The sequence below is a fragment of the Fringilla coelebs genome (genome assembly GCF_963513975.1).
Source record: "Fringilla coelebs genome assembly, chromosome: 4".
Taxonomy (NCBI): Eukaryota; Metazoa; Chordata; class Aves; order Passeriformes; family Fringillidae; genus Fringilla; species Fringilla coelebs.
In genome coordinates, this window is record NC_140032.1 from 43,709,802 (window position 1) to 43,737,715 (window position 27,914).

A 27,914-nucleotide genomic window follows, 5' to 3' on the forward strand; every position below is an offset into this window, starting at 1 on the left:
TTCAAATTATTCTAAAATTACCCGCACTTTTGGAGGACTAATTTGCGTCTGTCCACGGACTGCAGTCACGGACGAGTCCAGCCAGGCCCGCCGAGGGCGACGGTATAATTATAATTAGTGGAAACGAGCTTGTTTTGCACCCGCTTGGAAAACCGTGGAGAGAGTGACGCTGAGAGAACAGAGCGAGGGCTGGGGGCAGCCCCTGCCTCGGAGGCGGCGCGGGAGAAGGGAGCGGGTGGGGGGGAGCGAAGGTGAAAGGGGGAAATAGCCCCAAACCCACGCAGTGCTGGGGTATTTTTTGTAATTTCTTCCCCTCTGCGCGGGGTGGGGGGGGTTTCCCGCCGGCGGGGCCCGCGGGTCCCTCCCGGCCGCGCATCCCGCAGTGCCGCGCCGCCGCTGCGGAGGCGGGCGGGGAGGGAGGGACGGGGCGGGCGCGGGGGGCGGGCGGAGGCAGGCGGCGGGCAGGGCGGGCAGGGGGAGCCGCGCTCCGCGCAGGCAGGGCAGGGCAGGGCCGGGCCAGCCGGGCCGAGCAGCGCCGCCGCCGCCGCCGCCCGCCGTGCCCGAGCATGTCGGCGCGGGAGGCGGTGACCTACCTGCCGGAGAAGGGGCTGTACTGCCAGCGCCTGCCCGGCCGCCGGGCCCGCGGGGCGCTGCCGCCGCCGCGCAAGGGGAAGCGCGCCGACACCATGGGCTTCTACGGCACCCTCAAGATGATCTTCTACAAAGTGAGTGGCCGCCCCCTCCCCTCCCCTCCCCGCGGGTGCGCGGCCGCGGAGGGCGAGGGGGGCAGGGAGGGGCGGGCGGGGGCCGCGCGTCCTCCGCGCCGGCGGTCCGCGGGCGGAGACGTGCCGGCGGCGGGGGGCTGCCGCCCGGCCGTAGCTGCAGTCAGTGCGCTGCCGGGGAGCGCTGCCAGCGCTTGGTGGCGGGCGGCGATGCGGAATGCAGTTTGCTGCCCCTTCTTTTCGTTTTTTATATATATTATATATATTGAAATTTTTTATATACTGCAGTCTCGGTTAGTTTGATAAATAAACGTTGTCTGAAGGAGTTGTGTTTTCGTAGCGACAAATTAAATGTTTAGAGGGATGTTTGCTCGACGGTTTCTCTGTTTTGGTTACGGAGACCTTACTAATGTCTGAATCTTGTCACTAGACCTCTTTCGTGTAAGAAAGTTTTATCTTCTTCATATGATAAACGGCATTTTTGGCCATCTATTTACTTAGCACCTTCTGAGATACTGAAAGTCAGTCTGCGTGGTGGACCTCATGTGAAAGTTGCCTAAAATGTCTGAAAAAACCCAGCCAAAAGAAACAGGTGAAATCATTATTAGGCAACATAATGCATGTTGTTTTCTTCGCTAACGCAAAAGAATAAATCATCAGAGCTGAGTATTCTCCTGTAGGCTTTCTACTTTTTATTTTTAAGATGTGCTTTTGCAAAACTGCATCTCCCTCTTGTGAGAAGCAGAAGAGGAATATGATGATGATAATGTCTCAGAAAGGCAAGCTGGAAATATAAAATTTTTTTGAACAGGAAAAATCCTTTCTGAAAAGTCTATCATCATGTACTGAAATTCGTTCTCAAACATCTTACTTGTGCTTCCCGTAATTCTGATGGCTCACCCACCTAGCACAGCAATAAAAGATGGTATCCATTATTTTTCAGTGATCCTTGCAACTGGTTTTCTTGGGGGGAGCGGGGGGGGCCGCTCCTCCTGGAGCGTGGGGAAGCAGCGAGGGTGAGGCTGGTGATTCGGCAGCACGCAGGGCGGTTCTGGCTCAGTGCTCGTCTGGTGAAATGCTGTGGAGTGTCCCATGTGAGGCATGGGCAAGAAAACACAGCTACAAGGCACGCTCTTCTGATTGTGTTGTAGCTGTTCCCATAAAAACCACCCTTAGCTTTCCTGTGTAAGCACTAATGAAGCAGAACATGAGATCTTTGGTGACCATTTTTAGGTAAAGCCATTAGGGTATTTTAAAAGTAGAAATAACCAAAATCACAACAGAAGTATATGGACCATAAGCTTTAGAGAATCTTGTTGGGTTTGGGGTGTTTTGTTTTAGGTAGCTAGACTGATACAATAAATGGTTAAATAACTATGTTATAATACAACATTAAAAAAGATCAAATCAGTTGTGTATGAAAGATGCCAACTTTTAAACTGGATCTTAAATGTGAAATTTGGAAAAAAGGAAGCAAATGGTTATACTAAATGTAATACTAGTAGTTTATGTATTTTGCAGCTCACAGTTGTAAACAGCAGTAAACATTTTTCAGCTGGCTAAACTGTTGTGGTCTATCACATCTCAAAAAAAAAGGAAAACCAACAAAAACTCAGAAGTTGCATTTGGCACATGTATGTCTCATTTAGTCCAAAAGTCTGTGGTTAAAGATTACCCAAATATGTAGAAAGTAATCTCTATTTGTCTGCCTAGATAAATATGGCTTTCATTGGTCTCCATCTCTTTGGTAATTTTTGCAGTCTGGCTTCCCCTTTTAGCAGCTGCCCTGCTCATTATTTGGTTTTGATCATATCTAATTGTGGGTGACATTCGAGACTGGGGTGTAGTGTTTTTCATCCTTACCCTTCTTGGAAAAATACTGGTTAATATGTCACTCCGTTTTACTGCAATTTTATAAATGTTTTCAATGTACAGCTTTAAGATAAAAGTATAGACAAAAGATACAGTAATTTTGTTTTACTTTTTTTTAGGCCCTGAAATAAATATGGTTTATAATGCAGATAGGCTACCTAAAATTTAACCATTTAAATGAGAGACTAAGCAATGAACCTGAACGCAAAGAATCCATGGCTTTGGTTTACTTCCTTCCCTCCTCTACTGGGAGGACAGAGAGAGAACAGTTTAGTGAATAAACTAACACAAAATAAATTAACACAGTTCCGCACACTTTTGCACAATTTGGGAATTAAAAGAATGTAATTCCAATAGATTTTGGACCCTAAAAGAGCAATAATGTATACATGCACCCTCTAAAACATGTATCAAATATTGTTAAATTCAGAAAATAAAATACTGCTCTAAGTGATTTTATGAGTTTCAACTTTTTGAAATTTGATATAAAAGTAGAAGGTAAAAATGTGTTAATTTTACAGAAGTACACATAAGTAAGGTTGATTGTGTAACTAAATCCGTGTTGTTACTCTTTTTCCCTCACCTTGCAGATGAAGAGAAAGTTGGACCATGGCTCCGAGGTCCGTTCTTTCTCTCTGGGAAAGAAACCCTGCAAAGTCTCAGAATACACAAGGTAATTAAATGCAATGACAGATCACTGGATCCTGATTCCTGCATACATCCTGTCTTTCCAATTGCTGAGCCTGATTAATTAAGCTCCTCTTAATGTTAAAACACTGTAAAGCAAAGAAGAGGTGGTATCAGCATTTGTATATTGCTTTGCTAATTTAAATTACGTGAACTGAAGATGAGTTTTAATGAAGTAGCCAGACTTGCATTTCTTCAGTTGAGGTTTGTGTTTCATTCTAAATATAGCATGCCCATTTACTTAAGAGACTTTTTGAAGGCTAGAGCATTCTTGGGAATAAAGTCAATCAGATTTTAAAAAGGGACATAACGATAAGCCCTAAGACTATTAAAATTGTGATCAAATGTATCACTTTGCTATGGTAACAGGAGTGAGAGAATGGAAATTCATGTAGGCAGAGCAGACCATCTGATCCTAACAGGAACACACACGTACTTGCCATCCACAATGTGAAAGTATTAGGGGTTCTGCTCCGCTTCTTTGCTGCTCTTGTGTGGTGCCAGAAAGCACAAATCCCTGCTGCTGTTCCCATCAGGTGCTTCGTGGGGTAAAGCACTCCTAACCATGAGCAGCAGCAGCAGCGGAGCAGGGCTGTGGATGCACGCCTTACAACTGCATTCTTACTATGTAGTTGCCATAACAATTGTGCTTGGATGTCACACTGCTTCCCATCCTGTTTGAATTTACACTATTTTGAGGTTTTTCCCCACTATAAGCACCGTCCCTCCCACAAGCCTCCCGAGGCTCTCTGGAAATGGCACTTCTTTTGAACGAACTAGTAGTGTTTAGTCACTGATGGCTCTTGCAAAGTAGTTTATATTTTATTTCTCTTCCTATAAGAGGTTTATCAGGTGATGAGTGCAAACTTAGGCAGCAGGTCCTAGGGTTGCTTTTCAGATGTGTGAATGCTGCAGCAGAGTAAAGGAGGTGATGTGCTGTTGCTGAGAGGCACTTGTTGCAGCTTCAACATCCCCCCAGGCCTGCAGGTGGTGTCTTCTGATTTCTGAGTCAGTCTAATGGAAGGACTCTCTTGTTGGCCACCATTTCTTAAGTTGACACACTGGGAGTTCTCTGCGCTCCCAGAAGAGTAAACAGCATCAAAGAAAGCACGCTTTTTTGTCAAGTGTGGCTGTCAGGTTCAGAGGAACTGCTGGACTTGTCCAGCTTCCAGAGACCTGACTCGTTTCAGGAGGATGAAAACATAGAGGAAAAATGAAGCATGAACAAGTGTCTTCTGGTTTCATCTGAGGTCAAAGGAAAGAAACTTTTAGATCATGTTTTGAATAACTGTTTTTGACTGAGAACCAGTTTACAGCAGAAGAAAGTAAAGTGTAACAGTTCTGCTGGGGCAAGTTCAAGGCTACATACTGCTCAGAACCAGTAAAAGCTAATTTCAAGTGCCTTATTTTGGACCTTGAATAATAGGCCTTGTGTTGGACCTCTATGCAGGTGATTAGAATGACTAAGCTGTAAAATCACATTTTTATTTTAAAAATACTTTTAACTGACATTATTTGGATTTTGAGTAGTTATTGGCATAAAAGAATCCTTAAGTAATATTTGATCCTCCTCTCTTAAACTCTTTGATTTTATCTAAATAATATGTAGGCAAGTGATGCAGCTCTTGTGCCTGCTTGTTTCCATTTTCCATAGGATCAGGGGCTCTAAAATTGACCAGCTGATGAACTTTGTTTGTATATAACAGGTAAAGTCAGTAAACAAATGCCATTGGGAGGATCCTTCATCTCTGAAACAGAATTTTCATACCAGCTTCTGTTTCTGTTATTACTCAGCAAAATGAACAGTTAAAAATAGGCCTGCTCAAACCAATCTTTACTTTTCTTGACCAGTTTGGGTAAATGTTAGGACATGCTATGATTGTCCTTCAGAATAAGGAAGAGTAGAGTGAAATATTTGTAGAGCATAATGAGGTAAATATTAAAATGAACTTGCCTTGCATCATTTAAAGCTATTGCTGTAGCCACTGAAAAATCAGTAAACCCTCTAAACTCGTGCGTACTAAAAAGCTGGGTTTATCCTACAAAAAAAGCAGAGGGTTTTTTGGAGTCTCACACTATATTTAAAGTGTTCATGCTTGTGCAAATACTACTGGGGTTCCATATTTCCTGCTAGGGAATACAGCTTTGATATTCTATGAATGAAGTACTTTACATTATGTACAAAAAACAGAACAAAACCACCCCCCCCCCCAAAAAAAAAACAACCAAACAAACAAAACCAAAAGAAAAACCAATCCTGAAAATGAAAAAAGCAACCAAACAAAAAAACCCAAACCAGAAAACACAGTCAGCTGTATTTCTTTAGACTCCCACAATAGTAGCTTAATCCCAGCTCTTTTAAAAGTTCAATTCTGTACGAATGAGCTGGTTTTTAACATGTCAGAGTGAAAAAATCAAACTGTGATTCAGAGAGCACCTTTGGCTCCTTTTCCCTTTTCACTTCACACCCCCCCTTTAATTCCTGTGTCATTCCATCAACACACTAAGTTTAAAAGACCATATAGAGTATTTCAAAGCCCAATTCCAGACCAGTAAGCCACTAGAACGGCTTGATATTAGTAGCTCTTTGTCAACAAAATATATTAAAACCTAAAAATAGATTTTTTTTTCCTTTCTGTTTGGAGATGAAGCAGCACTAGCACATTTCACATACAGGTGGAACTCTTTTGAGATCTGGCTTCCTGCATCCCCTGTCAGAAGGCAGCAGTGTAGCCCAGAAGGAAAGGAAATACTCTGGCAAGGAAAGGAATGTGTAAACCTGTATCTTTACACCCAACTTGCTGGGCAGTTAACAGAGTGATAATCTTTCAGCCTTGAAATGTGATTCCTATTTCTCCCCTAGTTGGAGGGCTAGCACTGCAGTGGTAGAAGTGGGCAGATTTATCCAAGTGAGGGACTGACCTCTTGAGTGTCCAGCAGAACAATTCTTCACGCTAATGTTTTTGCTTGAAGCTAAAGAGTTTAAGTAATAGTTGCAAATTATATAGTAGATTTTTTTGCTCTCTTGTGAATTTTCCTTGATGTTTTACCTGTGGCTGTCACTTTTTGTTTGTATGGCAGTACCACGGGGCTGGTGCCGTGCTCCGCCACGCCGACGACGTTTGGGGACCTGCGGGCAGCCAACGGCCAGGGACAGCAGCGGCGCCGCATTACATCCGTGCAGCCACCCTCTGGCCTCCAGGAATGGCTGAAAATGTTCCAGGTAACCATGCTTGTAGAAAGAAGCATCTGAACAACTCTGCCTCCATGGTTTATATAAAGGAGCGCTTCAGTAGAGTTGGTCCTCCTTGTATATCCCAGAATGTCTCTGCCATTGATTTCGTGTTCTCTTGCAATAACAAATGGGCATCAGCTCTAAGGAACGCTATTCCCCGTTTCAGCACAAAATAACAGCTTTAACCGGTTTCTTAATAATATAATCCTTCCTGTTAATGCTTTCACATCTTCTGCAAAGTGTCCAATGTGTAAGGGCTACCTGCATGGCCTCAAGCCATTTTTGCTTGAGACTAGTAAGCTTTGGTGCATGGTTTGCTTCAGTGCAATTACAGCTCTAGATTCGTCACAAGTCTGGTGTCTTCTAAGAATAGAAAGAAAAGTTTATCAAAAATAGATTAAAAGGAAACTCAATGTGCATTTTTACTCATCTCTGTGCACTGAACATGTCAGCCAGCACATGTGTACACAGCTGAAGGAAGAGGTTTTTCGTATCTTTTAAAATGCCTTCAGCGATGCCTAAAAATTACTTATCTGGACAAAAGAAAAGATGTGAAGGACAAAGTTATGGACTGCTTGCAAAGGTTGAAACTGAAATCTGCCTGGACACCAGTCAGGGAGCACCTGAGACAATTTTGTATATGTTAATACAAGCAAAGTTTGGGGCAAGCTTCTCCTTCTGGTCCACAGCCTGTACCATGGAGATCTTAACATTTTGCTCTGTGTTTTTAAGAAGCAGGGATGAGTCTTAGTCATTGATTTGAAAAATGGAAATATTATGTCTTCCTATCTTGATTAATAAACCGTTCCTTCTAAAAGCATTTTCAAAAGAAGCAACTAACAAATACAGGCATTGTTTCAATTACTGTAAGAGGCAAAGATAAAAGAACAATATTGTAGATACAGGTATCTATCATACAATTTTGCAGGCAGAAGTGTGCCTTGGCTTGATTCATGCTGCCACATAATACCATTGATCTCAATCACTGTCAGTTCTGAACATTAAAATAATAATGTAGAACCTCTTTCCTCTTTATTTTTACACATTTATGATCTGCTTAAACCAGTGGAAGTTTGAAATTAGGATTCTTGTACACATCATTCAATTTCTTAAAAATATTCACATTTAATTACTGTGGTGTATCTTTTTTGAGACTGTTCATAGAAATATGTCTTTTTAACCCCTAAGAATCATATTTGGATGGTACTATGTATATTTATATGGTAATGTAATACTACATTGTATTTTAAACATTTTGTAATGTTAGAACATTTGTACTGACAAAAGCTATTTTGTTACAATATGTAACCTACATCAATGCAAGATTGATAGTTAGTGACAGTTACATATTTTTGAAAAAGATCACGAAAAGCAGAAGTGTTTGAGAGTGGTGCAGACACCCATAACAGTAAGAGCAATGCTATTGGCTGTTTGGTTAGGATGAGTAGTCTGTAAGCCCATGAAAATTTTGCCTATGTAGACAAATGTGTACAGTGTGTAATGTAGAAAACATGTTTTAATACATATATATACTTAGATACTTTCAACTTGTCAAAATACTTAGTTGCAGTACTAAATGCCTAAATGCTGATCTATACTATTGAGAGAGGGAGAGGCCTCTCTCTCCTAACTGGAGATCATTGAGCAGCACTTATTGATCATGTCTGTCACTGGTAGTTTTTATTGCATTCACAAAAGGGAGTCCCCTACTTTTGAAGAAAAGCTTTCAGAGTCATGTAGCTCTATCTCAGTGTTACATCTGCTTGCCTCCTCATTTTCTATGTGCTTGTTTTTCACATGAGTTTCATGAAAGGGGCAAGTCTTAAACAGCCAGATGATAAAAGCACATTCATAGGGGAGGTAGCTCTGCCCAAAGGGCAGGATTAAATGGCACATGCAGCATCATTCTTGCAATACAAAGTTTTTCCTGTAGAAAAACAGGAATGAGAGAGCATCCTTCGTGTACTGTGTGCTTGCTAGTCCAGTTTAATAGCTCTCTCATTTTATATGAAAATATAATTCCAATGAATTTTAAAGCTTAATTTCTAGAGGCATGTTAGAGGGACATATGTACTGCTTCAGGTAAAACTGTTCTTTGGCATAGAAGCTGGCAGTGACCAGTGATACTTAGCTATTTTGAGGACTCTCACCTGTACGTTGGCCTTCAGTCCTTCTCCTGTAAAGTGTTATCTTTACAGATAAAATCAAGACCACTTTGCAAATATTAAGAAACCTTAAGATGGTCTATAAGGTTTTTATTAAATTTCCTTTTAAATGTATTTCCTATTGTTATGTTTTATAATTAATCTAAACCTTTTGTTTTTAAAGTAGTGAAATAATGCAGAAGGGAGAAACAGTTGCATAGTTGCACTTTCTCTTTAAAAATAAAGTTGTATATGGATTTCAATGAAGTCTGGAGAGAAGAATAGAAAGGCATTTTATTAGATTCAAGCCAGTTAATTTCTTAAAGGCCTATTTATTTTTTGTGGTTTGCAGTGGCTCTTGACTTCAGGTCTTTTTAAAATCCACTTTAAGAGTTTTTAAAACCCAGTGCCCAAGTGTGTCTTTACCAAATTTCTTCCTTTACAAGAAGTTTTAAATCACCAAATTGTTTGGCATAAGGAAAAAAAGTCAGCTGGTTGTGAAGTTCAGTCAGGTGTGGTATTTGCTTTAAAAATTTTTAAGCTCTCCATTCTTCCTACTTCATATACTTGGGGTGTTGGGGTTTTTTATTTAAGTAATTTATTTTAAAGTGGCATTTTCATGGAAAATTGATTTTGAAAAGTTGTTCCATACACACCAATATAGGCAATCACTTTGAATAACTGGTGAATGCTGTCATTTTACCTACAACTGGAAGCATTCTTTTTCACAGCAGTTTAGATAGTGTCCAAAATGTTTTTGCCATATCTGGCATTTTTTACATTAATAGTTGGCCTAGTCACCTAAATTCAAATTCCTTACCGTCCATTCCAAAGATGCTCAGGAATGAACACATGTACAACTGAATAGTCCACCTCTTACGTGAAGCAGGCATAAAGATTGTACCATAAGCAGCATTGCAGCATTTTCTGCTCTGTGTCTTGTGGTGGGACTAGGTCAAGGCTTGGGGTTTCTGTGCAGCCCCTACGTGCAGCTCTGGAGAGATCTGCACTGCAGCTTCACCCCCTCTTGGCTGCATTGCCATTCCTGGCTCGTTCCAGAGCAGTCCTGCAGACTTACAGCAGGGCTCCTGCCCGTCCCTTTGGTTTGGCTCTCGTGGCAGTTTTGTTACATACAAGTTCAGCTGGTTTCAGGAGAAACTCTACGTTATCCAACCTCTGGAAGGGTTGTGGAGTCCGAGCCAGTCACAACTCCTCTAGACAAGGTCCACCATGTGTGCTGCAAATGTCCAGCCCGGGGGACCAGGCTGGGGACTGGGACTCTGATATGGGTTAATGAGGGGACTTCAGCACCAGCTGCTCCTGAGTCCCTCCTGGTGTGACAAACTACTTGCTGTACAGCTCTACAGCTGTAGATGGTGTTTCTTTCAGTGCTTATGTGCTATTTTTGTTCCAGACTGAGATACCCTCGGGGTGGGGGATGGCAGGGTTTTGGATACCTGATCCAAGAGCTGGACAGAAGCAGGCTCCAAGAAGAGCCCTTCTGCAGGTCTCAGTAATGACAGACCTCCATTAACAGAATTTAGTAATGGAGAACAGCACCCTGAAGTTAAACTCTTTAAAATAGATTGTCCTTAATATACCTATTATAGCAAAAGGATATAATTGCTACAAGCTGTAATTGTGCAAATTGAAGGTAGCAGATGAGAGCTGAGCAATAGGAGAGTGCAGGTCATGGAAGAGGAGAGGTGCAGAAACAGATGATGATAAAAAAACAGGTGGCAGGTCAGACAGAAGGTGTGAGGTGGAAGTTGTAGAAGCAGCAAAGATGTTGTTTATATTGATTGTAAGAAAGGGAAGACATTTACCCAAAGTAGTGCAGGGGGGAAAGAAGGGATGGTTTTCAGTTAAGTAGTGCCATTGTTACAGCAGCTGCTTTACTGGATGAGGAAAGGCTGGCATGAACAGCCAAAAGGCTTTGGCTGACAAATCAACACCTTCCTGAAGAAATGGGAGCGAAGAGGGGATATGTTTCTTTAGGATTCTGAAATCATTCAAAGAGCAGTATCAGTGGGCCCTGCTGGCTTCCCAAGGGCTATGTTAATGAATCCTGGAGCTATCTTTTCCAAGGGAACCCCTGCTCAATAAAAACTTTAGTTCCATTTTACATTAAAATTAAAATTCAGTTTTGAAGACAAGGAAAGCAAAGGAAGACAATTAAGCAAAAGTATTTTAAAGATAAAGTATATTCTTTACAAGGACCTTCAATTTGAAAAGGAATTGCCTGGTAGAAATCCAAGGTGTCTGGTCGCGATGCAACCTGTCTCAAAAGTCTCTGGTCTTCTACAAAGTTTGAAACTTTGCAAACTGGCACACAGTTACTTTTTTCTTTCTGTTTTGCAACGTTGTTTACTGTTGTTTCTCATCAAAGCCACAGTTACTCCTTTTCCCTTCTTCCTGATGAGCTGCATGCAGTTTTCTTGCAAATGGATCAAGCTACAGGACCCAGAAACAGAATTTACTAGTCTTGTCTTCATTAATGCAAACAGTTGTGTTCATCTGGCAAGGCTTCCTCCCAATTTTCCGTGCCAGACATTTCCCTCAGAGACCCCTTATCAAGTGTAGCTGGAGGTTTGTTTGCTAAAGTGAAAGACTGAGGGGACAATGTCCTAGAGACAACATTTTGTAGCAGTTGATTGCTTGAGAAGATCCATAGGAAGCTGCCTGTACCCATTCCCTAATGATGACAGACAGCTAAAAGAGGGTTCTGCTTTTCGTCATTAGCAACTCTTTCTCATTCTTGAATCTTTTCCCTTTTCTGTCCAGATCTGTATTAAGTTTTAAAAACCAACTAAGTGTAAGAGAGTTACAGATTAAGATAGCATACAGTGACATTATAAATCGATAACATGTTAGTAACTGCTAGTAACATTTGCCACAGTAGCAAACAATGCTCTTCAGGTAGAGTTATTCTAATTTAGTAAATGTAGCTGCTTATAAATTTAGAAGAGACTGACCTTGGAAATTTATATTATAAGGAAGTAGCGCAAGTATTGCTTTCCCTCTTTTTAATTCTCCTAAATTCAAACACAGCTGACAGATGACATTAAAGACTGCAAGCGTTTGTACCTTACACCAGCTAAGCTGTGGGTTAATGAAACAAACAGCAGTTGGAAAATTGGTGAGATAAACAGTACTTCAGTGCATGATTTATGGAGAACTGCTCTGTGATGCAAATGTTTCTATTGAAAGAAATTTATAACAAAAGCTGTTTACAACAGCACTGCTGCAACTTTGGCTGAGACAGTCTTGTTTCTTTTTAATATTCTGAGGTGTTGGGTAGGGGACATGGAAACCTCATCTCCCGTGGTGATACTGCATACACACAGGTGGATGGGGAACGTTTTCCTGCCGGCTTAAACCCTTTTCCCAATTGCCCACAGTGTGTGGAAAGGCTCAGGTCAGGAACTTCCTCCTCCATTAGGGTAGGCTGTCCAGTACCTGGCACACATTTGCTGCAGGGCAGGGGCATGGCAGTGGGGTGAGGCAGCTGCTCTGCACACTGCTCCCACGGCAGTCCCAGAGTGCTCGCTCCGTAACCGAGCCTCCTCCACTGCCCTGAGGGACTCGGGTCACTTGGAAGTCCCCATGGCCAACATTTGGTAAATTGTACTTCTACTGGCATTTCAAGTACTCTGATGTTTTAATTAGAGAGCAGTGATGCAGTGCTGTGATCTTTTTACATTGAGTAAAGCTGAGTATTTATCTGCTTTGCATTCACTTTCAGAAATTCCACCTTCTTCTTCACTTGCCTCATTGTTCTGGCAGAACAGAGACCTCTTACTAGCATTGTACACTAACATTGTAGTATTGTGGAGACCAGAGTGAATTTTCAGAGTCAAATCCAAATTTAGAGCACTAGTAGCAAAGGTCCTAAGATATATGGCAGACTCATACAGAAATCAGAATTGTAAGGTATCTTGCCCTCTTTTTTTAAGTTTGAGTTAGCCTCTTATGGTAACTGTAATATCATTTGTATGTCTAATTTACTTGTAAATGTCACTCTAGAAGACATTTGAGAATGGGAATGTGAATGTACTCTCAAAAACCGTGATGTGTCATTTTCCCTGTAAGGTTATATTTGTGCTCTAATTCTGTTGTTAAATCAGCTAGAAGTAGCTGTTGTTTTTTCTGTAATTTTTTTTTCTTTAAATTGTTTTCATATAACGAATCAAAGCTCTTTGATGAGCACAAATGAGTTTAAGACATGGTTTTTAGATCCTCAGTATATTAAGTTACAAATTTTTTTTCCCTACAAATGATGCTACTAATCTGCTATGCTCCCAATTGAGTGCCTTATTAAAATCTTCAAATTTTATAGCACCCATTAGTAAAAATGTGGAGTAAGAAAATTACCAATCAAAATTCCCTGTTTATTCAAGTGTAAGTTGATACTTACAAAATATGCATTGGTTTATAGCCAGGATTCTGAAATTACAACATTGTCACTTAGAGACACACTGTAGTAATAATCAGAGAGTTAGCTAATGTACTTTTCAAGAAAGTTTTTTACTTTCCATTCTTCTTATTTCAAGATTTTGGTCTACCAGATAAAACATGAAGATTAAAAGCTATCATCTCACTTGAATGCACAATAGAGAAAGGGTGTTCATTCTATTGCAACCCCTCCGTTGTCTCTAGCATGTGTGTAGATTTCATCAACTTCAAAAGAAGCTTAATTAATTCAATTATTATTACTAAATATTATTATCTATTTAATTGCCAATCTGTATGTGCGTATAACAAATCCTTTCTTAGCTTATGAATTAGTGTAGTAATTTTGAATATTTTGTGTTGATTAACTCCTCATTTTTGTGTCATTAGCATGAGCATTTATCTCCTGGCTTTTTATATGCTTGTATGTAGTTCGATGAGGAAATTCAATTTGCCTTATTGGCACAACAGTGGCACTTACTGATATAAACCAAACCAGTTTGTTAAACTAAGCTCACTCTTTCTTTCTTCTTCCTCCCTTGCAGAGCTGGAGCGGACCAGAGAAGTTACTTGCTTTAGATGAACTCATTGATAGTTGTGAACCAACACAAGTAAAGCACATGATGCAAGTGATAGAGCCCCAGTTTCAAAGAGACTTCATTTCCTTGCTCCCAAAAGAGGTGAGAATTTTGGGGTAATATTGTATTCTGAAGTGCCTTGGCTGCCATCTTTAGAAAACTTCTGTGCTCATTTTGCCAACGTAGTGATGTAAACTCATGTTAGAGGTTCACTGTTTGGAACATTGCCATAGCATGTCTGCTGTAATTTCAGGTTGACATACCTCTGTCTCTTGATAGCACTTAGATACTTGGAAATACAGATGACCCCTTTAAACAAAATCCCAATAGCTCTAAAAATATCTCTGTATCTTAATTGGGCCAATTGTGCTTTTTTTGGGGGAACTAATTCTGTTAGGGCACACACACACACAAAGATTTCCTCTGGATGTAAGACCTCTCTGCACATTATTCTCTGAGTGCAAGCATTATTTTTAATGCTGCAAGTGGTGAGTGTTTTGTTAATGTTATTTTTTAATTTATTTTAGACAAACGGAACTTTATAATCTACCAAATGTACAAAAAGTAAACCCAGAAAAGCACTTCTTACTAAGGATCAAGCCAAACTGTAATTAGCAGACACCTTACAGTAAATCCTTCATTGAAAATCAGATCATGTTGTATCCAGTTAAAGAGAAACTGAGATTTAGATTTTGGTGTGTGTAATTAAGTGCTACACCAGAGTAATTTGTGATGTCATCACAACTAGAACATGAGGGTGGATAGGCAAGGTTATAAACCCAGTTTGCTGCAGTTATTGAATAAATGTATTTTAGTTGACTTATAAATAGTGCTTCTCACCTTGATTGATTTTAGGGAGTTACATCTCAATTCCTAACACTTTGCAAAGCAAGTTCTTTTAAGTTATTCTTGTGTTTGTATTTGGTTGCTATGTTTGATATGGTTTTATTACCTGAACACTGTTTCATGTCTCTGTTCTTTGACACTCTTTTCTGACATATATCCTATTTTTGAAAACTTGCATGTACAAAACCCTTCTTTCCTTTACTACACTGTCATATCTTCACAAGTCTGGAAGTGTCACAGCCTTCCCTTGCTGGCTGGCATTTGTAAGGGTTGGAATCAATTTATGCAGCAAGTATTAACTTAGTACACAGGCCATGAGATTAGTGTTTAGAGAAGTAATTCCTGCAGCAGCCTTCTCAGGGACTGGAAAGGACACTGGGGGAGGAGAAGAGTTCAGCAGCACCTCTGCATGGTTGCCATATTTCTAGAGAAGCTGTCCAAAACATCAGAGGCAGAGGAAGGCAATAAAACTTTATATTTTGAGGAGACAAAAGACACTTTGCCCCTTCTGCATCTATTCAGTCTGGAAATTTAACCGACAATGATAACAGTAACTCAGAGATCAGTTCTCTTTGCATGATTTTGTGGCAATACTCATTGAAGTACAATCAGTGATCTAGTTACACTATAACTCAAGATGTTATAATTTCAGTTTTCACAATTTCTTCACTGAAGAAATACAGTACTTAGCAATAAAGCTTCCTCACTTAGGTTTGTTCTCTCCTCTGTAAACTACCAATGTTTAATTTGTTTATTTCTGGTGGGATTCCTGCCTCTCTAAATCAGAATATTGTAATGTGTAGCTTCATGACAGGCTGACTTCACCAGTGAAGTTGGCTTGAATAATTTTTGCTTCCTAACCCCGAGTCACTGTCACCAAAATTACCCGAGTTAAAAAAAGCCATGGAGCTGACTCCACCATCTCCTATGCTGTTCCCCCAGCCAGATCTCCTCAGCAGGGCTGTCCCCAGCTGCTGAGCGCTGGCTGCAGTGGGGGGTGATGCTCTGAGCTGTGGGGGCACGAGTGAGTTGTTGGGGTCAGTAATTCCATGAGGAGGCTTCCCTGGCAAAGGCAGCACCCTGTGAAAACACGCTCCCTTGGGCTGTCGCTGCGCGTTAACATCTGTGCTTAGCTCCAGTGCTGTTGGATGCGATGCACTGATTTTATTACCAAACCAGAACAGGAAGATGATGTGGACAGGAGGGCTTTGCTTCAAAACCATTTTTTGCAATGCAAAGGCAGTAACTGAAATGCCAAATAACCATGGAAATGTTTGTTTTCTTCCCGATAAGGCAGCAGTCCAACAGTTAATATGAAATAAATACTCTTGTTTTCTTGCTGAGACTTTAGAAATAATTATTCAAATTACTTATTTATGAAAATCAGGTCAAGAAACCAATAGATAAAGAGTTCTGCTGAAACCAGTCATAGAAATATTGTTAGTTCTGTGTGTTTAAGTGAAAAAAAAGGCAAGGAACTGCTTGCTATTGGGTGTTATTAACACTTCAACAGAGAGTAGTCGTAAATTCAATTCAGTCAAAGGTCAGATCTTTGCAACCTGAAATTTTCTTAGAACTAGGTCCATGAGCTGAGACAAAGGGATGTCATCTTTTATCCACTGCTAATCCTAAACTCAGCTGTGGGCTGTGTTGACCATTGATGACTATTTAGATAAATGTAGTCTAAAATAAATGTTACCCATATTTAACCTGGTTTAGAATCAGTTGGCTCATAGGTTTAATTAACACCAGCTTAGCAAATGTCTGTGTTTGTATAAATAGTAATTTTTAAGTAATATTTAAACAAACTGCTGTCGCTGAGGAACATTCGGCAAAAAATGGAAAGGGGCCGTGTCATGTTTGAGTTTTGTCACATGCAGGTCTATGTGATGTGTGTTAGGAAACAACACTTCTTCAAGAATTTCACATGCCAGGAATGAAGACAGAATGTCTAAAAGGACCAGTACAGTTTCTCCTGTAATAGAGAGCCTTACACCAGATCCCAAATGCTGACTCCCTGAGTAAGGAGAGAAGAAGGTTCTTCAGGTTTGTGGCCTGGGGTGCCTACAAGATCTAACATATCATTTAAAGCACAGGTCCCTCTAATGTGGAGTGCTGTGTGCTCCCCATGAGCTGCAGGTGATGACTTGCAAACAAGGTGTGTGTGCTACCAAAATGCAAGTAGGTGCAACGTGCTGAATTTTTATTTCCTGCTCACACTGGCTTGTCTAGATTACTAAATGCTTCTCACAAAATAAAGTGAAAAATCTTCTGAGGTCAACAGTCTGCAGTTTGACTTCCTCGGTAAATTTCAGTCTTTGCTGCTTTGAAGGGCAGATTCTGTTTATATCTTTCTGTCTGTCTATCTAATATCCTAATTTCAGCTAAAAATTAAATTGAAAGTCCTAAACAAAAAAGATGGCAAGCCGAAGTAAAAGTGGGTGATCTGATTTCCTTGACAGATTCTGCATCCTGTTAATTACTGACAAAGTCCCCACTGTGAGCACGTTAGTCGTTCTCTGCATTATTGTTTCTCAATAGTGTTCTTTCTGCAGAGTTTTTAGGGACTCTGTGCATTTCCTGTGACTTTCCTGCATCTTACACTTATTTTCCATGACTAGGGAGTTGCATTGTTGCTGTCAAGTAGAAAAGCTGTACTTGGTCATCACACCCTTAATGATACACTCCTTGTGTTTTGGACTGTGATTTATATGCTGCTGCTTAAGGCTTCATGGAGATGTGGAGATTTTGGGGGCTTTATTGTGGTCACTATATGGCTGAGCTCCATCAGAGAACATCTGAATTTTTCCCAATAATCTTCAGTTTTGTCACGTGGAAAAGCTCATCTTCCATCTTCCATTTACTTTCTGGTGCTCATTAGGATTTGCCCTGTGGTTTTGGTAACCAGCTGTACTAAAGTTACGTGTCTTGATCCTTCTGCATCCCCATCCATAAAGCTCCTTCTAACTCCACACAGGAGTGTGTTTGAATTCTCATCAGAAAATGAGTAATACCTGCACTGCCTTTCCTCCGGCTGCAGAGTGGTTTGAGCTCTGGGGAATGTAGCATTTACTTGTTCTGTATTTGGGCTTTCTGAGTGATGGTACTCATCACAATGTACGTCCCTATTTGCTCACATGGTGAGCGCTGTACTTTTTAATTCAACTCTCAAAATAACTTTTGTTGAAATTGTTAGGTAAAATAACATAGACATAATTACTTTGGTAATAATTTTTCTAACGATTCAAAGTAATGTGGCTTACATTTAAAAAAAAAATGTAATTATTTCAGCTGATACCTATTTTCTTGCAAATACAGGAATCATTTTGTGATATGATCTGTAAGGATTTAGTTACTTACAATGATTGTTATATTTCCACATGCCCACAGGAATAAACTGGAGTCTGTTAAGTTTCAGAGATTGTTTAATAATTTATCGTTCCAATTTTCTGTATTTCAGCCCCTGATGTGTGATAGTAAATGGAGTTATTTCACTTTTCTCTTCAAAAGCAGTGCAGAAAATACACTTTCTTCTTATTTTTACAGCTGGCACTGTATGTGCTGTCATTCCTGGAACCCAGGGACCTTCTGCAGGCAGCCCAGACATGTCGTTACTGGAGAATTCTGGCTGAAGATAATCTTCTCTGGAGAGAGAAATGCAAAGAGGAAGGTAAGGCTAAGCAAAATGATGGATGTAATGGCCAAAGTGTTGCCATCATAAAAAGTGCAGTTCATTTACATAATAAAGTTTTACGAAAGCAATTCATGTGACTTTAGATTTAGTGCTGGTTATGCTTTAAGCTTCATGGTATGTATCTCTGTTGAAAGCAGGAAATAGAAAAAAATCCATGGAGTGCTGGAGTTTAGGCTTGATTATCTTGTTTATAAAGTATGCTGGTTGCATGTTTTTAGAATACAGTTGGGATTGCTTTTTGAGGATTGTGTTTATTCAAAATGCAACCAAAAGAAATAACAGCTGAGGTGTAAAAATGATAGGAGTATAGCCTGGCAGTTGTAGCGTGGAGGAAAAACTGTTTCAGGGTTGGTAGAAGGGCTGCTGTAATTTCATGTCACTTGTGGGGTAATTAAGGCAGAGATGGCACATGGCAGTGGGAGATGGTGCTAAAAGGTTTGCTTGGAGAGGGACACACAGTCCATTAGCCACATGGATATTATCCTGCTCATGCCAATTCAAGAAGATATGGTGCTCCAGCACTGATATGAATGGGCAAAAAAAGGCTCCCATGAAAGTAGCCGTGTATATGTGCACACGGAGAATGCAAGCTCTTATTTTTAAGGATAATTATAGGAGCAAGGAGTCTCTTTGAGCCAATGGGAAAGGGGAGGTAGAAGACCACATACATGTGATCCCAGAGCAGTCTCATCTTGGACATAGAACCCTGTCCAGGCTGCCTTGGATCATGGAGACAAGGACTTCTGAAGGGTTGATGCAAAGGCTTCAAAAACCAAAAAAATGTCAGTTGTAGTGGGCTATTTGTGAGGGCACTTAATTTGTTTTCTTTTGTGGTGGAAAGGAGGTGTCTGACCTCCTAAATCTTCTCTAAAGATTCTCCTCTTAAAAATTTCAGTGAAAATGTATTAAGAGGACAGAGTGATAGAAAAGGAGAAGGTTGAGAGGGGAATAAGCTTACATTTGTGAGCTTACAAGTAAGAATAAATACATCCAGGCGGGAGAGCACAGGCAAGCAGGCCAGTATTGCAACCTGCAACCTCAGTGAGCTGCTCAGTAACACGAAGGAGCCCTTAATTCAAGATTGCAGGCAGAGAGAGGGCTAAAGGCAGAAGAGTAAAATCCACACACTGGCAAGACACAAGACTCCTGCCAGTAATGAAATGCAGTGGAGGGAAGAGCTGCTTAGAAAAGAGAGCAGGGTGAGAGAGTTGTAAAAAAAGCTGTATCTGTAGTAGCAAGGGTAAAACAAAGCTCTGCTGCTTTGTCAAGTCAGAAAGGGCATAGCTATACTTAAATTCCAGCCAAGAGAGGACAATGCCAAAAGCACTCAGCCTTTCAGATCAAGAAAGTAATTAAAAGCTCACTAATACCAGGAGTCACAGTGAACTTAAAGGTAATGAAGATGGGTGACCAGAGTGGAGAACCTCAGACAGAAAGGTTGGCTTCTTGAACTGTTCCAGAATAAGCATATAAATGGTTAAGGAGGTTTTTGGACAGTACCCATTTGTAAAAGGCAATATTCTGCTGCATTGCTTCAGAAAGGGGGATCCAAACCCGAGCTAGGAGGTTGCCAGCAAGGAATGATGAACTAGAGCATTTTTAGTTGTGATTATGGTAATGATTATGCTGAACTGACAAGGACAGAGGGAGTATAAATCTCTGAGGAGCAGGGTGGTGTCAGTGACACACAAATGTTGGCATGCAGGAGATTGTTACATTTCTGCCATATTTCAATGTCAGGGGTCATGGTAGAGGTTTGGGAGGGAAAGTGTTTTCTGTGGGGAGGCCTCATCTTTTCCCTTCCCCCCCCCGCTTTTTTTAAATTCCATTTTAGGGATTGATGAACCATTGCATATCAAGAGGAGGAAAGTAATAAAACCAGGCTTTATACACAGTCCGTGGAAAAGCGCCTACATCAGACAGCATAGGATTGATACCAACTGGCGGAGAGGAGAGCTGAAATCGCCCAAGGTGAGGTTCTGAGCTCTGTGCATGGGGCCGTGAACAAAGCAGGAGCAGCTCGTGGCTCGGGTTCTTTCCTTTGGACAAACAAGACCATCCATGCACAAAAAGCAGTGAATTGCTACAGAAAAAAATAATTTGTCTTTTAGCTTACCCTGGCTTTAAATTATATTCTGACCACCATTTTGGCAATGTGTTGTGCTTCTTACTGCAGAACCCTTTCACCGCTCTTCTAAGAATTTCTGTACAATTTTGTGAATTCTTATAAATATGCCAGTCTTTTTGAGACAGGTAATCATGGAGAATTGATTTGAAATACTTATATTTAAACATACAGACACATATATTGTACATGTATAGGTGTATATATTGTTAGAGCTGGGTCATGTTGCGACCCAAAAATACTCCACAACTGTTCTGTGGTCAATTCATGCTTTATTTTTAAATATATTCTTCTAAATTGGGCAGCACAAGACAATAACTTCATTCTGTTAAGATTTTTGTGGGGTTTTCTAAATGTTAAAATTATTTTCATGACATTGATATTTATCATTACATCCTTTCCAAATGAAGACATGAAGCAATATTTCAAACCTTTTGTAAATAAAATAGCAACTCTCTAATCAAACCTGATAATGAACAAGCAGCCAGAAATGTGAAGAAAACCCATATTCATGGCTTTTTAAGGTTTTAAGGCAATTTACCTGTTTTCTTAATTAAAAATAACAAAATAAGATAAGAACAAAAGAATTCCCTTGGAAAACCTATGGCTATATCCTGCTGTTTGTTTGGCCGTGACTTATGTACATCTCTGGCAACGGTTCTGTATTTCTTGCGTTGATCTGCCACATCAAGTTATCTTGGAATTATTATTAAAATTACAGCCTCTGGCATTATCCAAATGCCATTTCATTTCAACAAACATCTTAAAAAATGTTTGCATATCTTAAATAAAAAATTCTTCATCCTTTGTATTCTAATAAGGATTTTTTTTTTTTGCTGTATTGCAATAAGATATACAGAACTACAGTTTTTCCAAAATCAAGCATTGAAAATCCCACCTCTATAAGGCAACATTCCAGTCCACATTCCCAGCACATGGAATTGTTGCTTTTGTTTCCATTTAATTGAGTTGATGGTTTTCTCGTTTTTGACTTTGCTGCTGACTGGCATTTAACAAAATACAATGCTTGGCTGATAAGGGGAAAAAATAGATGTAGTCAGCCTTGAACATTGAAATACAAATACACAGCAAATAATCAGCCCATCCTTTTCATTCAAGATTGAAACAAAAGTAAATTGAAAATCAACTGAAAAATAAAGAGATGGAATAACTGCAGAGGAATAGAGCAGTGTCCAGTTACTAATTCAGCCCCCTTTTGTTAGTGCTTTTTCCTGGTACTTTCAGGAGGCTTGCAGTAGCTGTAGTGTGCCTGCAAAGCAATGCAGCATCACTCCATGGAAGGAGGGAAACACCTTCTTTGGTCCCAGCTGGCGGTAAATTAGACTTGACACACGGGATTAAGGGGCCTTATTATTACTGAAGCAACTCTAGCATTTTGTAATTTATGAATCAGAAGAGCACTTTGTTTCTCCTGCTTCTCTAATCTGCTGCATTAAATTGTGACTGTTGCTTTTGTGTTCTTGGTTGCCAGGTGCTCAAGGGCCACGATGACCACGTGATCACGTGCCTGCAGTTCTGCGGGAACCGCATCGTGAGCGGCTCCGACGACAACACGCTCAAAGTGTGGTCAGCAGTGACAGGCAAGGTGAGGTGGCTGCTCTGCTGGATTCCTTGGGAATGAGCCCCAGGCAGGGCAGTGGCACAGCAAAAGCGTGCTGCGCCACCAGACCGCGCTGCAGGGGGGCCTTGGGTGCTCTGGGGCAGGAATCGGAAGATGTACCGGATAAACGTGGGTTGCCTTTTCCCACACAGAAACTCCTCCAGTTCAAAAAAGTCACCTTGATGTGAAATTGCAATGCTGCTCATGTTACCACTGGCATATACCCTTGTTCTCTTGGCAATTCTGCTATTCTTGTGGAGTCGTTTGTGACATGGATTTTAAAGAATTTGGACAGAAACATTACTTTATCTTCCTTAAAGCTTAACTTAGGCTGCATTTACCCCTCTGGATCTCTTTTTCTCACTTATCTTCTAGCATTCTTTCTATTGTTTTCAAGTTTTTGCAATGGAGTGTTCATTTTACTGGCTCAGATTTCAAATACAGAGTTTGTTTTTCTTTCCAAGCTACTATATTGCTGAGCCACAAAAAAAAAAAAAAAGAAAAATTAACTTGCTTTAGGTTTAAATATTTCCTATTAAATTAGATCCAGCTCAGGCAGGAATTTAATAAGCTTCAATAATTTAATTCTGGCTTAGAGGAGCAAAACAATATGTGCAATCAAAAAGACAGCACTGAGCATTTCAGTCATGTTAGAACATCACAGCTACCCATCCCACAGGTTTTTTTTTTGAGGTGACTGACCAACCAAGAGTGTTGAAAAGGCCTTGGGGAAACAGTACTTTTTCCTTTTAGACTGGTATTGTGTGCACTTAGCTTGGATTTAATGGTATGGATAACAACAGGACAGCTGCTGAGGATAACGTGTTTAAGATGTAAAAGGTATCCACTTCATAATGTGGAAGCTGAATGTATTCAGCATTTGTCATTGCATGCCCAGAAGATCCTTGGAGGGATTGTTAATCCTACTGTGGGTAAGAATAAAATGAAGAGCCATAGGCAGCCTCACCCTGCTGCTGTTGGCATCCCTACAACAAACTGTCTAATGAAGGATCCCATAATGAAATTTAACTCTATTTTAATTGAAAAGGGCAACCGAAACACAAATGAAAAATACTTTTCTTTGTACATACCACACTCCCAAAAGCAAAATGTTCCCTTAAATATATCAAATTGAGCACAGTGGCATGACTTAAAAATTACTGCTCAGTAATTTTTTGAAAGTAATTACAAAACCTAGTGTGGCCATTTACCCCAAACCTTTGAGAGAGCCAGAAATTGTGTCTGAAAGATGGAAGCATGCTGTATCAGCCCTCATGCTTACTGACGCTGAAGAATTAATAAAATAAAGAAACCCTAAAGGTTGGTTTGTGCAAATGAACATGGCTAAATAATTCCCTTGACAGATGTAAAGCCCAAAATAAGGATTCCATGTTCTTGCTGCTTTAACAGGATGATTTCTTAAAATATGAGCACATTGGATGAAATAAGGAAAAAAGAGAACTGCAGAAATGAACATCAGCTATGAACTGAAAAAGATGGATTTGATAGCAGTGAATTAAGCCAGGAGCCAGTAATTGCAGAAAACTGGTTAAAAATTTGTTAAAGAACAGTACAACAAAAAAGCAAATGATTTTCAAGGATGCTAGAAAGAACAGGATATTAACAACAGGAATTACTATACTGTCATTGATGCAGAAAAAATACTTTGGAAGAAAATTCATGTGATGGAAATACATCATGCAGTGATAATAGAACATTTCAGCAGAAACTCGTGCTTACTACTGAAGTTATGGTTTTTCTTATTTGAGTTGATCCAGATAATCTGTGTTTGATTTTTTTTTCCCCCTAAAGCAACCTTTGGCTTAATATTAGTGCATTTTCAAAAGGTATGAACACAAGGAGAAGATTCATGACAGGACAGTGAGAAAGCCAAAATGCGTCAATGTTTAAATGGAGTAAACTAAAAGACTGGGTATTTAGGATACCCTATCTCAGAAAAAAAATATTGGACTGTGTCAAGAGGAGTCAACTAACAGTTAAAGGAAGGCCATGGCAATTAATGCCACTTAGCATTAGATTACAGAAGAAGAGATCCTCGAACTGCCTTGACCTCTTTTCTCATGCAGTTACAGGTTTGACTGATAAAAATAATAGTGCAGAAGTAGATGGCTGTGTGCACTGAAAGACTCTATCCCCATGACAGAACTGAAGAAAATAGAATAATGCAAAAATCAACATGGCACATATTTAAATGGGTTAGAAAATGGGTAATTATAGAGATCATGTTGCTAAAGTAAATGCAGAATCTTTGTGGAGTATCTTTCTAGAGGAGTCTTGCAAGGATCTTTCCTTGTCTGTACTAATTAGCATTTATTGCTGCCTGGTGGGAAAGCATATATAGTGATTACTGGTAGGGAAAACAGGCTGGGGGACAGAGACAAGCCATTGTTCCGGGCTGACAGGGGTTTTATAGAAGAAGGTGTGAGCAAATACTGTCTGTACATGGTGAGAAATCATGTCATACATTTGGGATCAGAGAAGGGAGCCTGTGCTTATGTAGTGTGGGATTCTCTCCTAGGCGACAGTAAAGTCTGAAAAAGGTCTGAAACATGGTTTTGCAGGAGGGATGCTATAGCTGTGGTTTACAGAGAGCAGGTTTTTTTGGATAAACAAACAGAAAAATACAACAAAAATATATGGTTTATAGATTGGTGGTTAAACTACCAAGTGTGTGCTCTCTCCACTTCTAACACACTTCAAAAAGCTATTGGAAATCCTGCAGTGACTCAGAAAAATGCCAGGAATATGACTCAGGGCTGCAAAACATGTCCTTGTATTGAGAAATGTGGAAAGACAGCTTAGTTTGTCAAGGGAAAGATTACAAGAAAAATTCCTTATAGTTGAAGTACCAACAGTTGAGAGAGAAATTTGATGAGTATTTTTTAAAAAGGGGAATTTTTTTGTTAGATCAGAGAGAAGTCTCCAGGGGTCTTCTGGCTCTTGCTATGAGAGCCGACTCTTACCTCCAAGATTGCTTTTTCTTAAAGTATCTGTTCCCCTGTGTCAGAAGGGTAACTAAGGAAAAATGTTTCTTTTCAGTGTTTGAGAACACTGGTTGGGCACACAGGCGGAGTGTGGTCATCACAGATGAGGGACAATATCATCATCAGTGGCTCTACAGACAGAACGCTGAAAGTCTGGAACGCTGAGACCGGGGAGTGCATCCACACCTTGTACGGACACACCTCCACCGTGCGCTGCATGCATCTCCACGAGAAAAGGTGAGTGAGCCTTGGTGCAGAGCTGCAGCCACAGCCTGGCACAGCAATTGTACACTCCTGCTCACAGAAGGTGCTCCTGACACCTGGGGACCTCATCCAGCACCGAGTGAAACACAAACCAGGCAAAACATAAATCAACAAAAGGGAGGAGATGATTAATAGGAGCAGAAGCATAAGAATACTAAATTAAGAACTGGAAATTGAGTCATGTACTTCAAAAAGTCACAGTCTGCGTTATTTCAAAGCTAATTCTTTGTTACACCATGATCCAGTCTCCCACACAGAATAATTTCTTCTTTTGTCAATGCTACAAACTTTTACTCATTTTACCAAATAACCTTCTAAGTATTGTCACTGCAGTATTTTATTTAAATTTTAACTGATTATAACATAATGTTTGCAATAATCATGTCTTGATTCAACAAACATTAGCAGAGCTCTGTTATTTGGCTGTGGTATGGAGTTGTTGACAGATTCTTGGTTACATTTCTTCTTTTTTGAAGAGCGATGAGGTTTTTCTATATAAGTTCCATTAATATTCATTCCATCTAATTTCTGTTATTGCCTAAAAAGCCTTATAGAAGTATAAACTGAAAAAAAAAATCAAGCAGAATAGCTGTTACTTTACTTAAAGTGAAATTTCTGAAGATCTTTGTTTATTTGTTATAATTAGTCAACTCAGTTATTAAAACAGGATGCCTGTAGCACTGGCTGGAGCTCACCATGTTCATAAGCTTTCATAGGTAGATACAACAGTCCACGGAATTTCTCATGGCATTGTTTTGCTGTTCAGGAATGAAGAGCCTTTTTAAATGCTGATTGCTAATTATATGTAATAGACAGACCCTGAGGAGGTGAGTAGAGGAAGGAAGAAGAGCACTCCAGTCATTTGAGACCCCATTAAAATGTCACACCAAGCCAAAACTTTGGTGGCTGGTGCCCCAACTCCATCTAATGTCCCAAACTGAAACTCAGAACCCATTTGTAGCCAGGTTTGGTTACTCTATATACTTGCATGTCCGATGCTGAGTACAGGAGGGGCTCTCGTTGCTGCAGGGTGGTCAGTGGCTCTCGAGACGCGACGCTGCGAGTGTGGGACATAGAGACGGGCCAGTGCTTGCATGTCCTGATGGGCCACGTCGCCGCAGTTCGGTGCGTTCAGTATGATGGCAGAAGGGTTGTAAGTGGTGCATATGATTTTATGGTCAAAGTGTGGGATCCAGAGACAGAGACCTGTCTGCACACACTGCAAGGGCATACTAACAGAGTCTACTCGTTACAGGTATGTGCTTTTTATCTGCTGCTTTAGTTTCCTTAAGTAATGTTTAAAGTCAGTTTATTTCATCTTGTGTATTAAGTTGTGGGTACCTAGTATGGAATTATACAGACCACAAGCGTACAGAGGCACTTGTAATAAACACCTCTTGCATTTTGTTACACTAGTTATATGTTGTCTTAACTTAGAAACTGAAATTTTTTTTAGAGTAGCATTTTTCTAAAGGACCCAGTACAATAAAGCCCAAGTCTCTATACCAGCAAGTTACGTTGTTGTGGATTGATGGGTTGTTTGGTTGAGATTTTTTTTTTTCCCAAATCTTGCATGTGTTTTGGAGTTATGTTTTTGCTTTCCTCAAGAAATTCCAAACTTACTGTTTTAAATAAATCAGAGGATATAGCAATTTGACAGTGTGCCAAAAACCCTATTGGATTACTGTTCTGATTTATGGAGTTCTGTTTATCCTCATTTTCTAGTCCCATCTTCCAATTCTCAACTATAATTCAGAGTGAGGCTGAACTTAAAATTTTAATGATCCTATGTAAGTCTCTAGCTTTCTACTTCCTCTTCTCTAAGTACAGGCCAGATATACAAGTGTGAGACTGTTTCAACAGCAACATGTTAATGGAGGTGCAGGTTATTATGGTGCTGCTTTGTGGCATCTCTCTATTGCCCACCAGTTACCCACAAAGCTGGCAATGATACACACAGACCTCATGTCTTGGGTCTTCTTACCTTTACTAACCCAAAACATCATCTTGTTCATTCATAGAGTCAAATCATCACTTCCAGGCATTGAAAGGCAAAAGAAATTAATTTCATGCTTGTGCCTGTTCACACCACAGCCTGGCAGGACTTGAAAAAGAAATCAACAAAGACAGTTCAAAATTGGGAAATGGCATTCCGCATGCAACTGCTCTGGTTTGTGACTCAGAAAGTGAAGCTCAGTGCTAGAGACATTTTTCATAAAGTATTTCATATCTCCCCATAATATATTAAATATGAACAAAGTTCCTAATTGGTTTCCTTTCCCTAAAATATGTAGCAAAATCTATCAAAAACTCCAGCCCTTCTCTTACATTCATATGCTGAGGAGTGCTCTCTAGACAAGCAGAAAGCAAGTTAAAAATGCAGTACTATCTACCTACCTACCTACCTACCTACCTACCTACCTACCTACCCCTCTACCTCTCAAAAATATTCTGCAGATTTATTTTGTGTGGGGCAGTTTGGGAACAGATGTTTTTCTGCCTTATCTTCACCACTGGCTCTTGTTTTGGCTTACGAATATTTGTCTCGCTCTGGTACTGTAGTAATAATGGATCAAATGACTGGGTTGTGTTGCACATCAATATGTTCTGAAACAAGGGAGAAGGGGGTCAGGGAGGGCAAGCTGGAGGCTACAGGTGCTTACAGGTTT

At 40.2% G+C, this 27,914-nt stretch overlaps 1 protein-coding gene across 2 annotated transcripts in view; it reads left to right on the forward strand.

The window, feature by feature from the left end:
- FBXW7 (F-box and WD repeat domain containing 7) overlaps positions 1 to 27,914 on the forward strand; it is a 176,999-nt gene that overhangs the window by 143,102 nt on the left and 5,983 nt on the right. Inside the window, exons 3-10 of one of the 2 annotated variants that reach the window (XM_084204501.1) lie at positions 3,185 to 3,267; positions 6,363 to 6,504; positions 13,658 to 13,792; positions 18,083 to 18,206; positions 20,065 to 20,201; positions 21,848 to 21,961; positions 25,037 to 25,218; positions 26,275 to 26,500. In XM_084204501.1, the coding sequence (XP_084060627.1) occupies positions 3,185 to 3,267; positions 6,363 to 6,504; positions 13,658 to 13,792; positions 18,083 to 18,206; positions 20,065 to 20,201; positions 21,848 to 21,961; positions 25,037 to 25,218; positions 26,275 to 26,500 (1,143 nt within the window). Of the gene's footprint in view, positions 1 to 3,184; positions 3,268 to 6,362; positions 6,505 to 13,657; positions 13,793 to 18,082; positions 18,207 to 20,064; positions 20,202 to 21,847; positions 21,962 to 25,036; positions 25,219 to 26,274; positions 26,501 to 27,914 lie in introns of those variants that run through there. The other variant, XM_084204502.1, reaches the window with a different exon arrangement.